At 43.4% G+C, this 14,668-nt stretch overlaps 1 protein-coding gene across 1 annotated transcript; it reads left to right on the top strand.

Annotated features, from left to right (window-relative positions):
* The first annotated feature begins 7,578 nt into the window (after window positions 1-7,578).
* On the top strand, window positions 7,579-11,014 carry IRF2BP2 (interferon regulatory factor 2 binding protein 2). The gene is made up of 2 exons (XM_021000423.2): window positions 7,579-9,230; window positions 9,915-11,014. The coding sequence occupies exons 1-2, from the start codon at window positions 8,096-8,098 to the stop codon at window positions 10,622-10,624; spliced, it is 1,845 nt and encodes a 614-aa protein (XP_020856082.1). The 5' UTR covers window positions 7,579-8,095; the 3' UTR covers window positions 10,625-11,014.
* Window positions 11,015-14,668: the final 3,654 nt, after the last annotated feature.

Raw genomic sequence — 14,668 nt, 5'->3', positions numbered from 1 at the left:
TCAGATACTTAGTAGTATAGAACCTTGAGAAAGTCTTTTAATCCCTTTCAGCCTGTTTCCTCATCTCTAAGATGGCAATAATAATAACACATATTTCACAGAGTTCTTGTGAGGATCCAATGAGATAATGTATGTAAAACACTTTGTACATTTTAATGGCTTCACCAGCCCCCAAATCAATACTTGGTTAAAAGCAGGAAAATCCAGTGTTGAGCTGTATGTTATTTCAAGAAACCTAGATTAGACATATCAGAGTGGTGACTGTCTCCCATCTCTAACATCTGGAAATATCTCTTGTAAATATATATTCTTCTTTGGATTTAGTGTCCTTTGAACTGCTCAAGGATTTTCTTGATTTCCCCAAGCGTGTTATAAATATCTGTGCAACAGACCCTAATGCACAGGAGATGACATCACTTTTGCTGGGCCTCTGAACTCTGCCTGTGGAAACTTGAAAAATTATAAATTATTAGGTTTCAAAAACATGTATTTTTGCACACATCCTTCCTTTTTGTTAAAAACTGGTAAACTACAAAAGTAGAGAGTGATGTCTATCAGTAGCAATCATGCTATTAGGACCAGTTTGCTGAACTATTTTCAGGGACTGTATGCTGTAGTCATTTTAGGTGGAAGGAGGGATGTTTGTAGGGAAATATCTGTTAGGCAGAAAGATAATATATCAATAAAAAAAGAGTGTTTTAAGACCCTGTTTTTAGTAACAATAATGTGTTGCATAGGACAGTGGACAAAGCATCTGAGGCTTAGTGTTTAGTCTTGATTTTGCCATTTACTTTAGTCTGACCTTGGGCAAGTCACTTAACCTCTTAACACCTCAGATTTTCAATGTGGGAATTAGGATGACAATACATTAATATTGATGCTGGAATTTTATTTTATAATTATTGCATGAAAACTATAAGTGCAAACTCATTTTACTGTTCTTAACCTTTTATATTTCTTAGAAAATTCTTCTCTTTCAATTGTCTCAACTGAATAATTACATTGCACCTTTCTGATAATTAATGTGCATGCATTTTAAGCAACCAAGTTAATGAAAAGAAATTTAGCATCCTCATTTCCCCCCTAATTTTGATTATGAAGTTAGTTTATTACTTCCTGTCTCTCACCTCCCCAATTCATTCCCCACTCAGCTGCCAAAATAATCTTCCTAAAGCACTTTTAAACATTACTTCCCTGCTCAAAAAGCTTCAATAACTCCCCATTGCCTGTAGGATAAAATCCAAACTCCTTTGTTTATAATTTAAAATGAAGTCTTGTCCCAACCTATGTTACCAGACTAATTTTATTTTTCTCTCCTTCATTCACTCTACCATTCAGCCAAACTGGCTGTTTCTAATATGTGATATTCCATCTCCCATCTTTGGCTTTTTTGGGGTTTTTTTTTTTTTGGCTAGGCAATGAGGTAAAGTGACTTGCCCAGGGTCACACAGCTAATAAGTGTCAAGTGTTTGGTCTGAGGCTGGATTTGGACTCAGCTCCTCCTGACTCTAGGGCCGGTGCTCTATCCACTGTGCAACCTAGCTGCCCCCATCTTTGGCTTTTGAACTAGTCGTCTACCATACCTGGAATGGACTCCAATCACTGCAGCCACCAAGAATACCTAGTTTCTATTAGTATTCAGCTCATGGACTACTCCCCTACCTCAAGATGTTCCTGATCTCACTGGCTATCAATGATGTCTAGCAACCTCCTCCCAATGCTTTTTACATTTTTATTTACTTATTTGTGTTTCCTTATAGGCAAACAAGTTGTATTCAATCATTCCCCCTCCCCAGTAGAAAGTAAGTTCCCTGAGGGTACAAACTGTTTTCATTTTGGTTTTTATATTCCCAATGCTTAGCATAGTGCCTGGCACAGAATAAGGTAATAAATATGTGTTGAATAAATGAGTAAACATTATTTTCCTTTTAGTGAATATTTTGTGTATTGTATAACCCCAACACCTCATACAGTGCCTTATTGTAGAAGCTTAAAAAATGTTTGTTGAATTGAACTAAATTGTATAATGTTGAACTGAGAAATTAATCCAAACAAGTGAGTTCCATCATATTGTTTTTCAAAAAGCCAATAAAACATCTCCATATAAAGTATGTCTGGCATCAAATGACCATTGAATCCTTTCCAATTCTCCTACAAATTTTCTTGCAAACTGAGCTAGTGTGGTGACCTCAGTCTCTCCTTTGTCTGTATTTTTCACTCAGGCTCTTTAAATTCTGACACAGTAAGTAGTCAGTCTACATCATGACCCCAAATTTTACTATAAATGAGAGCTTGTAAATATGTTTACACATAAGCTGATGATTAACAGTGTATGTACATAATATATGGATGATTAAGAGCTCCTTCAGCTTTATTTGGCCTGATTCTCAGACCCTCCACAAAGAGCTTATCTCCCTCATATGCAGAGATCCCTTCAATTACCTGTGTGTCCTCTATGCACAATACAGATATAGTCTATAAGGAAAGGTCACACGAACAGAATATATTTCCAAAGGTATATATTTGCAATTTAGAAAATAAAATGGACTTATAATATATAATGATATTATTTAATTTAGCCTGTTTCATCTATTTCAGAAGCTTTTTTAAAAGAAATTTTTTTTTGAATTTACCTGATTATCCTACAGAGTTTCTTAGACATTTACCTAAATATAGTGAACCCAGAGTAGAGGCCACAGGAAATCCAAGTAACTGCTTTTAGAGTTGTGTTCTCACCCACCCTCCACCTCCAAATATCTCCAGAGACACAATTCTGTAAGCTTTAGTTTGCAAAATCATACCAGGAACTGCATTCTGAAAAGGAAGGCTGTGATTCCACATTTGGATTTGAGATGAAATCAATGAACTTAACGTAGTCACCAGAATAATATCTCCCCAAACTATCAATGAAACCACACTCTTCTTACTCAAAATATAGTATTACATCCAGTAATGGGGAAATATGGTTATATTCTCTTCTAGTTCAATAGCCTCATGCAGCTCCATGTCAGTACTGCTGAACTCCATTAGGTGTCCTCTACTTGTGACTATTTCTGTATACTGTACTGTATGTGCAAGGTTGTCAAGAGGAATATTGGGGGAGGGGTTATTAGGCTCTGTGGACCCAATTTTTAAAATCATTTTGTTTTTATACAATGAAAACTCAAACTGTCATTTTGGAGAACCAGTCATTCTAACCTGAAGCTTCAACTATCAGTTTTGCTCCCTTTTCTTCCCTTGCATCTTCTTCCTCCTCCACCCTAACTCCTGTTTTTTGCCAGTAATTATTTAGTTTTCCTTTAGCTCCAGCACTATAATTTTATAAAAAGAGCCATAGAAATCAGAGCTGAAAAGGACCAGATTACTTCATCTAGTCCATGCAGGATTGTTCCCCATAGTATATTTTCCTAGTGCTTATGAAAAATTGCAGTTTCTGTGTTCCATTTAAAATCCATTTACAACTGGCAGGTTTGCTCTCTGCCTTTTCTCCCATGACTTGTAAAAGTTTACGTTGCCGATGTGTGTCCATACATGCATTAATATATGAGCTCAAACTGCAATCAGTTTTGCACCCTTGACTCCAAGGGCCAAACACCATAATAATTTTCCTCTGAGAAGACCTGGAGGCTTAAGCAAGAGGGCAGAGGACTACGTGACTAAACCGTCCAAACTTCCTCTTTCATAAGTCGTCACATGATGAAGTACAATTACAATTCCTGCCTTGTCTCTGTGAATTGCAGACGCATTGCCTCACCCTAGAAATCCTGCTCCTGTATGTGTGTGGAGGAGGCAGCAATAGCTGCCTATGCAGCCGATTTGGAAGTGATCCAACTTCAGTCTGAGGAGAGAGAGAGAGAGAGAGAGAGAGAGAGAGAGAGAGAGAGAGAGAGAGAGAGAGAGAGAGAGAGAGAGAGAGAGAGAGAGAGAGACAGAGAGAGAGAGAGAGAGACAGAGAGAGCGAGAGAGAGAGAGAGAGAGAGAGAGAGAGAGAGAGAGAGAGAGAGAGAGAGAGAGAGAGAGACAGAGAGAGAGAGAGAGAGACAGAGAGAGAGAGAGAGACAGAGAGAGAGAGAGAGAGAGGGAGAGGGCGAGAGGGTGGTGGGTGGAAGACAAAAACAAAGGTTTGTTTACTTAGTATACATTGATAAACCTGCTTCAGAGCAGCATAAAAGCTCAGGCGGTTTGAAAGACCTTTGATACAGTATAAGGAATTACTATTCTGAAAAGCCCAGCATCAAGGCTTAACCCTCTTATATCCAGAGCCTTTTATGGAAAAGCAGTATAGCACCAAAATAGTTTTTCCCCTCCCCATTTTAAAGCAATCCTTTCATCAAGGAAGTTACAACAATATAGTTTCAATATTAAATAGCCAATGTAAAATAAAAAAGGAAATGCTTATTTGAAAAAAAAATAGCTCCTTTGAGACCCTTAGTATCTTTCATTGTTGAATTTATTTTTGGTTATTTCATTGCTTCCGTTTTAGGTGTGAATTCTTAGGTGCTTGGATTATAATAGTCCAGAACTAGTTTCATGTAAATTAACAAAAGTATGTTTTTAATGGCGAATTTTATTTCACTCAACATTTTCACTCAACATTCATGCGTAAGTTGAGGAAGGATCTGTTCAGGGGCCATGAAACCTGGACAAAGCCACTAGTCAAATTATGATTTTTCACTTATGCCGCCGTTCAGCAAAATCCCTGGGAGAATGAATGATCGATCACACACTGATGTGGTAGGGTAATAGGATTCCACTGAGCTGTCTCCTTAGCCCACTCTTCGGGGAGAAATATCCAAAGGGGAATGGATATTACCAGCCACAGTTGTGAAGGTGAAAGAGTTACCTAACCCGTTTGCACTAGACTACGTCAGGGAGGGTTACATTGTGACCCAGCTTGCACTGGAGTAAGACCTGGAGTGGCTACATTCTCCCTGTTTGTTATAGGGTGAGGGTGGATTGGGATGAGGAGCGGAGATTCAACAATGTGCTTGGGGGAGACTTTTGAGTTATTAGTAGCACCTTCTTTTTTGGAAATACCCAAGAGGAGACTTATGTGGAGTTTAACATGTAAAAAACATTTAAGTTTGGCATTAAAGTACCTCTGTAGCTTTTCGAACAGGTTTTTTCATGTGATTTAAGACTCATCGCAACTGTTTCTCTAAGGGTGTTTTTTTCTCTTCCTTTAGGTTAATTCTTTCAAGCAACCTGGCATTTTGAAGAGCAACAACAAAAGAGGAACGTCAGCGGGATTATTCCCCCCCTCGCTCCCTACCAATCCAGTTGTAGGAAACATAATATAATTATTACCCTGATCTTCCCACACTTAACCGGCTCATTCCAGTCTAAGGAAGAGATGTGAACCTGGATTCACTGGGAGGAAAAAGACTGAAAATGGAAATCTAAAATTCTTAATTGAAGAGGAGCGCTTCCTGTGTTTCCTAGCCAACAAACACAATCCAAAAATTAACACAGCAGAATAAAGGGTAAAAATAAAAATTTCAGTTCATTATGTGCATACTAAAACAGTCTACACTACCTCTATAACTGTAAATCAATCTTCGTGTCAGCCAGGTTTGTTCCTGCAACCATGCTACACACTAACCCCAGCTGAGTGTGTAATTACAAACACACCGCCCCTCCCCCCTTCACCAAACTTACAGCAGTAGCCAAGTGTACAATTGTAAATGCCCCCTCTAACCCTTAATGCCCACTGGGTGCCACTGGCTCCAGTCTACTCATCCCTATTCTGAATGAAAGAAAGGCCGCAGATTTTACGCTTGCAGTAGGCTTCATATCACTGCGAGATGAAAGAGTATCACAGTGAAGCTTTTTACACCCATCCCAATGTACTGTACAAGCTGCTCTTGCTACCTTTAGTAAAAGTTTAGCCTGACTGAGGGAGGGACCTGAGATCCCAGAAATAGCAGCCGGGAGGCGGTGCCTAGTGCTGTGACGGAGGTGCTGGCTATAGATCTCTCTCTGTTTCTCTCTATCCTTGGAATGTGCATTTCGTTTAATGAGGCTTCAAGTGCCAATTGCATAGAGTCACGTCCCTACCGAGCCTGCGCACAACGCGGCTGAGGCACATGGGGCAGCGGCAGCCTGGGACAAAATGCCAACGTCACAAGTAGCTCCCTTCCCCCTCTCTAACCTACATAAAGCTGCTGCTGCTGCGCTGTAGGGAATGGCGACCCACAGGCAGCTGAGTTTGCAGGCATCACTTCCACGTTGTCCATTGCACACAAACCAGCCCAGACTCAAGGAACCTTTTCCTGTTGTAGACGCTACTTTACCTAACCATGGATAGCACATAGACGAAGACACTCCATTTAAACTGTAGTTTGGTGGGTATAATGGTCAGATAAGCTGCATAGCATTTGAAATTGTATGGAAGAAATAATGTAATGCATTTGGGAAGAGGAACTCATCATATTTCAGTTCATTCCCCGTAATACTGCAAGTTACACTAGAAAAGGGTTGTTAATGCATTTTGTTTGCACAGCATTCCTTTTCCCTCCCCACATGGAAACCAATGAAAAATAGCAAACATAAGCATATTAAGATAGGTAGGTATTTTTAAGCCCGTCTTTTGTCAGTAAAAGTTCTTACGTTTCATTTTCTTAAATCAAATGGAAGTAAAAATATTTTCTATAAATGCAACCCGGAACAAATTCTTATTTATAATGCAGCCTTCTTTGAGGTTTTTGAACCCACAGTTCAAGTACCATGCATAAGTTTAAAACGTGATTCTATAAACCGTCCCAAACATAAACAAAACGGCCACCTTGATGTGATTAACAGACTCCAAAGTGGCAAAGCTTAGGGGCTGCGGAGGGGTGGGGGTGTGGATTGCCCTTTAAGCGTGATGTGGGCCAAAAGGACTTTTGAAAATATCCTGACTGATATGTCAATATAGCGTAGAAGGCGAGCAAAGTGAAGGGGGTGTTGCGCGGGGCGGGGGGGGGAGGGAAGAAAGTGAAGGAAAAGAAAAACAACATTTGCATCACATTCACATTGGAAAGACTTTCTGCTCCTCCCTAAACGCTTCCCTCCCCCTTCAACGGCTGCTGACAAGCCAGCGCTCGGAGCAAGAAGCTGGTTCTTCTTGCAGCTCTTGTTATCTTGGCAGAAGTTCAATGAGCACAGCACTGGGAGGGAGAAAGAGAGAAAAAAAAGAGGGAAAAAAAAGAGAGAGAGAGAGAGAGAGAGACGGCGAGAAAGGAGGGGGACCCTAACGCGCAGGCGCCTTCGGAGGCTGTCGAAGAATCAAGTCTGTAGAAGTGGAGCAGCCGCGGCGGCAGCAGCAGCAACAGCAGCAGCGGCAGCAGCAGCAACAGCGGCAGAGGCAGAGGCAGCGGCAGAGGCAGCGGAGGCAGTAGCGGCGGTAGCTGGGGCTGGGCGGTGACGCCAGCGTCTGGGGGAAGCAGTAGGTGGTGGAGGCGACGGCGGCAGAAGCAGCTGTAGTTGTGAGGGACGACTGACTCGGAGAGCCGCGCTGCATAGTAACTCCACGCTGACTCTGCCACCTTGGTGCGGCATGCACCGCCACTCGGGCTAGCTACCCTCGGCGGCTGCACCACATCACCCACCCCTCTCCCTTCCCCCCGCCCCCCTCTACATCCCCACCCCCTTTTCCTCGCTTAGCACCGGCCCCGAAGACCTGCTGCACTCCCCTGCACCAACGCGTCCGGTGTTTGCACCGGTCTGGAGACCTGCTGCAGCCTCAGCTTGCACAGACTCCAGGACCTTGCTGCTGCAACCCCAGCCGGCCTACAACAGCCCCCGACCGGCCCGCACGGGCAGAGGGGACCTGCTGCCGCCTCGGCTGTACCCTTTTCCTCCCCGCCCCCCGCCTCTTTTGCACTGGGAGCGCTGCACGGGGCCCAAGGTTTCCCGGGGTTTGCCTCGACCGCCGCTGCAGCCCCAGCCACCGCTGCCGCCGCCTCCGCTGGTCGGGGAGTTGCGGGGTTGGAGGGGGGGGAGGGTGCGTGTGTTGCCGGCGGGGGGCGGCGGCGCCTCCTCCTCCTCCTCCTCCTCCTCCTCCACCACCACCACCACCACCTCCACCTCCTCCTCTTCGTCCTCCTCTTCGGACATGTCGACCGCGGCTGTGGCGGTGGCGGCCGCTTCCCGGCGGCAGTCATGTTACTTGTGTGACCTGCCCCGCATGCCCTGGGCCATGATCTGGGACTTCACCGAGCCCGTATGCCGAGGCTGCGTCAACTACGAGGGCGCTGACCGGGTCGAGTTTGTCATCGAGACGGCGCGGCAGCTCAAGCGGGCGCACGGCTGTTTCCCGGAGGGCCGCTCTCCGCCCGGCTCGGCCACGGCGGCCGCATCGAAGCCGCCTCCACTCTCCACCAAGGACATCCTCCTGCAGCAACAGCAGCAGCAGCAGCAGCTGGGCCACGGCACTGCCGGCGTTGCTGAGGCGGCCTCGCGGGCCCCGCAGGGCCTGGAACGCTACCCCCTGGCGCCCGCCGCCGCCACTGCCGAACGGGCTCCCCCGAGACTGGGCTCCGAGTACGGAACGGGCCGCCAGCCTGCGGGCGGGCCTACGACCCCGCAGCCGCAGCAGCAGCCGCCGCCCCCGCCTCAGCAGCAGCAAGTGAACGGCATCCTGGTGCCCAATGGCTTCTCCAAGCTGGAGGAGCCGCCCGAGCTCAACCGCCAGAGCCCCAACCCGCGGCGCAGCCACGCGGTGCCCCCCACCCTGGTGCCGCTGATGAACGGCTCCGCCGCGCCGCTTCCCGCGGCTCTGAGTCTCGGCGGCCGTGCCGCCGCAGCCTCGCTCGCTGCCATCTCCAGTAACGCCGGGCCCCCCCTGGGCCCCGCGCAGTCCGCGGAGCTGAGCGGACACAAGCGGCCCAGCTCGGTGTCCGGCGGCGGAGGCGGAGGCGGCGCGGGGACCGAGCATGAGCCGCGGGAGGCAGCCAAGGAGAAGCAGCCCCAGGCTGCTCACCGGGGTCCCGCGGACAACCTGGCGGCCACCGCGGCTGCCGTCTCAGTGCCGGGCGCGGCTGAACTCGGCGGGGAGGGAGGAGGCAAGGGCCGGGGGCCCGGGGAGCAGGACTGGGTGAACAAGCCTAAGACGGTGCGGGACACGCTGCTGGCGCTGCATCAGCACGGCCACTCGGGGCCCTTCGAGAGCAAGTTCAAGAAGGAGCCGGCCATGGCCCCTACCAGGATGCTGGGCTTCGAGGCCAACGGCGCCAACGGGGCCAAAGCAGGTAGGCCGCACCTTGCTGGCTCACGGTGGACGGTTTTCGGGGGGGGGGCGGGGAGCGAATGGGATGAGGATTTTGGGGGGTGCTTTCCTTGGCCACCTTGCCCCAGCCCCCAGAAACAACAAACACCCAACTTCCTGATCTGCATAAGGCGGAACCATTGCTTAGGTGGCAACGTGTTCATGTGCTGAAGCAGCATAACAGAGATGAGTCAGACTGGGGTGATAGACACTGACAGAGGGTTTTCCTTTCCTAGCACATTCTTGGGAAAGGAGTTATGAAGGCCCTAGTCACCTTTTAACCTGTTCAGCAAACGTGTATTCAGTTAGATGCACAATCCACTCTGTTGTACACACATTTGTCGTTTTTATATCATTTCCTAGATACAGTTTTAAAGAGGCAAGCAAGCACACGTTTCATGTTCTGGTGTGGTTTTTTTGTATATGTAGTTTATTTTAAATAAGTTTCCTTTTGTGGCAATATCCTTTTTTTTCCACATCAGTATTCCTGTTAGACGCTTTAAAACAGTATATGCTGACACCTACAATTTGGTTATGCATTAAGAATCATATGTTAAAAAAAAGAATCTTATGCTGTGAGATTTTTCTGGACCCTGACTCAAAGGTCACTCCATGTACATATTTATCCTTTTTCCCTCTTTTTTTCTTTACTTCTTTGTGTTCCTAGTTGCTCGTACAGCGAGGAAGAGGAAACCTTCCCCAGAACCGGAAGGTGAAGTTGGTCCTCCCAAGATCAATGGAGAGGCACAGCCATGGTTAACAACCCAAACAGAAGGGATGAAAATCCCCATGACTCCCACGCCGTTTGTGTCTCCACCACCACCCACTGTCTCACCTCATTCCAACCGGACCACACCGCCAGAAGCGGCTCAGAATGGTCAGTCCCCCATGGCAGCTCTGATCTTAGTAGCAGACAATGCAGGGGGCAATCACGCCTCCAAAGATGCCAACCAAGTTCACTCCACTACCAGGAGGAATAGCAACAGTCCACCTTCCCCATCCTCTATGAACCAAAGAAGGCTGGGCCCCAGAGAAGTGGGGAACCAGGGGTCCAGCACTGGGGGACTGGAACCGGTACACCCCGCCAGCCTCCCGGACTCCTCTCTGGCGGCTAGTGCCCCACTGTGTTGCACCCTGTGCCATGAGCGTCTCGAGGACACCCACTTCGTACAGTGCCCCTCGGTTCCTTCGCACAAGTTTTGCTTTCCTTGCTCCAGACAAAGCATCAAACAGCAGGGAGCTAGTGGAGAGGTCTATTGTCCCAGTGGGGAGAAATGCCCTCTGGTGGGCTCCAATGTCCCTTGGGCCTTTATGCAGGGGGAAATTGCGACCATTCTTGCTGGAGATGTGAAAGTGAAAAAAGAAAGAGACTCGTGACTTTTCCAGTTTCAGAAAAACCCAATGATCACCCTTATCTAAAACTGCTTGAATTGTGTATATATCTCTCTCTATATATATATCCAAGACAAGGGAAATGTAGACTTCATAAACATGGCTGTATAATTTTGATTTTTTTTGAATACATTGTGTTTCTATATTTTTTTTTTGACGACAAAAGGTATGTACTTATAGAGGCATTTTCCTCTTTTGTTAACGTTATTAGCAGATCTTTGTGCTTTATTATCCTGGTGACAGTTACTGTTTAATGTAGGCTGTGACTTGCGCTGCTTTTTAGAGCACTTGGCAAACCAGAAATGCTTCTAGCTGTATTTGTATGCACTTGTTTTAAAAAGAAAAAAAAGCCAAATACATTTTCTGACATTGTAAGATCGCCTTACTGTCTGTTATTCCTTATTCTTGGCCCCTTTCTTTAATCGAAAAGGAGGCAGAATAACTGAGAAGGAAAGCAAATGGAAGGGACAAGATGGTTAAGTGGGGGTATCACTATAGGAAATAACAAAGGGGTTCACATCTAAACATTGTCCTTGTATAGTAATAAAAAAGTAGACTGAATTTTTCTGTACTACTTAAAGTTCAATTCTTGGGCCATAGGGTGACTTGTCTGAGAGGCGCTGCTGAGTTAGGGATTTCTGGGATTGTATTGCGTGGTGTGTGTGTGGTTTTTGTTGTTGTTGTTGGGTTTTTTGTTTTTTGGGGGAGGGGTTTGGATTTTTTTGGTGTGTTTTTAAAAAGCAAACGACCACTGTTCACGTGATCAGTTGTAAGATTACAAAGCTGCATGCTTTAGTTTATTACATAATGTACAATTTCAGTGATGGAAAGCAATTATAATTGATTGTGGTGTATACAGCATGGCACTGCCATCTTTGAAAAGATCCTAGCTCTGCAGCGCCACTTTATATTTTTTTAAACAACGCCCTAGAAACTCTCGTTTTTGTTTTTTTGTTTTTCCTTTGAGAGAAGTCACAAGAGAAGTTGTAGTGTAGTGAACTTTGAAATTATTGGGGTGGGGAGGGAGGGGGGAATCATCAGTTACCTGTAGTATTGTTGCTATTGATGCTATCATCTACATCCTATTTCCAGTTAGTGGTAAATACAGTGTGGTACAATGACAGCAGCAACTGAGGTTCTGCCAGAATTGCCTCCAGGCATATCAGTGACAGCCCAAATGTGGGTGGAGGAAACCTGTAATTTCCTTCTTACATGTGTTTGAAACACAAAGTGAATAAATAATATTGTTCTGAAAAGTGATCAAATAAAATACTGAAAATGAAAGAAATTAAGAATTTTACATAAGACATACCCCATTTTAAAAACTATTTTTGGAAACTTTTTGTAAATTGAATTTCTTTTGATCAAAATTTTGCATCAGTAAATGATTTTTTTGAAACCAATAAATCAGTTATTAGAAATAGTTGTGTTACATTGTACTGGGGGAGGGGGAGGGGGGGAAAGTGTGTGCTATTATACATAATATTATCAGGAACAGTATTTCAAAATCCTCTTGGTCTAGTGTTTCAAAGTTGACCATTAAAAAAAAAGATTAGTCTCTTGAAGAACTGAAGGGCCTACTTGGACAGTTTTTGTGTTCACATTCGTACCTGCACAACTTTTATTTTGAAAAATACAAAATTTACCAGCTTTTAGATTGTCTTCAGTTAATTTTTTTAAAAAATTCTGACATTTATACAGAATTCAGTGGATGAAATTTTTAAAAAACCATGGGTCAAGTTGTTAACACTTGAACATCAGATACTGTACCAAGTAGAGCATTTTTTCTTACTGTTTTTAATGACTACACTCGAATTAATCCTGTCCAGATCCCTATTATATCCATATTATCATTATGACAATATATGCAGACTTGAATGATTAACCAATTTAAGTAATTTTTATGCTTTTTACAAAACTGAAGTATATTTGACTGTCAATCCAGACCAGTCTGTTATGTAAACACAATGCAGAAACACATATAGGCAGTTTTAAATGCACATAAACACAGCTGTAAAGAATTCTTTGGAACCATGTTGGTCTGTTGTTTAAATGTTCATCTAGATACTTTATTAAAAAGTGGATTTTGGCTCACAGATATAACAAGTTAGGCAGTCAGTTGACCCAGTGTGTTGTAGCTATCTGTAGTCTTGCAATCTTAATACAGATGTTCCTACAGAAAGTGAATAACCATTTCTTGCTGTTTAGATAAGACTTCATCCAGCTGTGGAACCAGTAACTAAAGGTTTCTCTGGGCTGATGTTACAGTGGAAGAGAGTTTGAGACTTGATCAAAATGTCTCCTGCAAAAGGTCTGAGTAGCATTTGTACAAGATTTCATGGAATTCTTTTAGTTGGGTAGTATTAATATCTTTGTTATTTTCTGGCATTCATTTATGTATTTAAAAGCCCAGGAATTGTTGGGACCAGACCTTGCTTGACTTTTTATTGTACCTGATGACAGTGCAGAAGGAACTTCCACAGCTGGATAAGAAATGTCAGTGATCTACCATACCTAGGCAGTATCAAATTTCCAATTCTAATAGCTCAGCAATGTTTTCAGCACTAATAACAAAATTTGGGGGGTAGGGGGAGTGTTGTACCTATCTCTTTATGCACTAGCAGTTTCTTAAATTAAACATGTACCATCTCTAATGTGTCCTTCTATTAAACTTTATGACAATGTACAGATAGATGGTTTACAACTTTTTGTGATAAAACTTCCCTTGGCCAGCAAGTCTTTGAAAGGTGCCTCATTTTGTACCACCTTTTAACCTTTGGTTTTTTCATTTAGAGGAAAACAGTTGAAAGGGATACAAATTTTTTTCTTGACTTGGTAGTGATAACAAAATGAGTGTGAAATCTTTGCTATCACCATTATAGCCTACAATTTCTCATTAGACTTTCACCCATACTGTCATTTGTTATATTAATAATTAAAAATTTTAGCATTAAATAAAATGACATTGGGAGCGATGACCATTTCTTGGTGCTTTTTGGGGGGTACAATTCAGAGTTGCTGCCTGCATTCGCTGATAGTGAGACAGTGGTAGTGCCACTGAAGAATATGGGTTTCTCTTTTTGTTTTGTTACTGGAGAAATGGTTGGGTAAAGGACATGAGGCATAAAGGATACTGTTAGTACAAAAAGTAGTCGGGGAAGGAGAGAAATATTGGGGTGGGGGGAGTCATGAACAAGGAAATAGGTTAAGCATTTATTTATTTTTCAAGTATACAATAGTGGAATCCTTTGTTCCACAACAGTAGGTTGGAGGAAAATGAGAGTGATGAAATTGGTGACAGGAGTGGGAGTAAGGAGCTTTACAAGATTTAAAGAACTATATTTTTTTGAAAGCTTTGTGATAAAAGTGAGAGAGCCATGTTGGGTCATGCCAGTAGATGCAATGAATTAAAGGTTCTCAAGACATGAAAGGAGTGCATTTTGGGAAGCTTCAGAATTAAAGTGAAAGACAAAAAGCCATGTCTCAGTTTCAAATAAAGCACTTTTAAAACCAGTGAATTTGTAAATGAGAAAATTATGGGAAAAGGCTATAAATAAAGGTAGAAATTAATGCATATGCTTATATAGCAACAGATTTTCTAGAATATACTTAGCCTTTCATTCCCTTAATTGATTTATTTCTTTAACTTAATTAAAGTGTATAACTGTTTTGAGAGTAGCAAGTTCACATATAATGTTTTAAAGCAAAAACATCATGGCAACATCATATAGTAATAGTTACAAGGAATACACTTACAGTTTGGATGGAAGAGTAATTTTGAGTTCCTTCATCAACTATATTTCACTAATATTAGAAGTTTGCAGAATGCAGAGATACTGTTACTGAAATCATATAGTGGAATCCTCTGCAACAAAATTTGTTATTTAGTAAATAACAAGGTTTCTCCTGTCAGTGGCTCAGTTTTTGTTTTTGTAGTTTGTATTAAATCCTATTAAATTAAAATTTTAAAAATACAACTAGCAGGAAAATGCAATTAAAAGATGAAAAAGATCTTTTCCAAAGAGACAC

This window comes from Phascolarctos cinereus, unplaced genomic scaffold, assembly GCF_003287225.1.
Source record: "Phascolarctos cinereus isolate Bilbo 61053 unplaced genomic scaffold, phaCin_HiC Scaffold_5;HRSCAF=322, whole genome shotgun sequence".
Classification (NCBI taxonomy): Eukaryota; Metazoa; Chordata; class Mammalia; order Diprotodontia; family Phascolarctidae; genus Phascolarctos; species Phascolarctos cinereus.
This window is presented reverse-complemented; position numbering and strand designations above follow the sequence as displayed.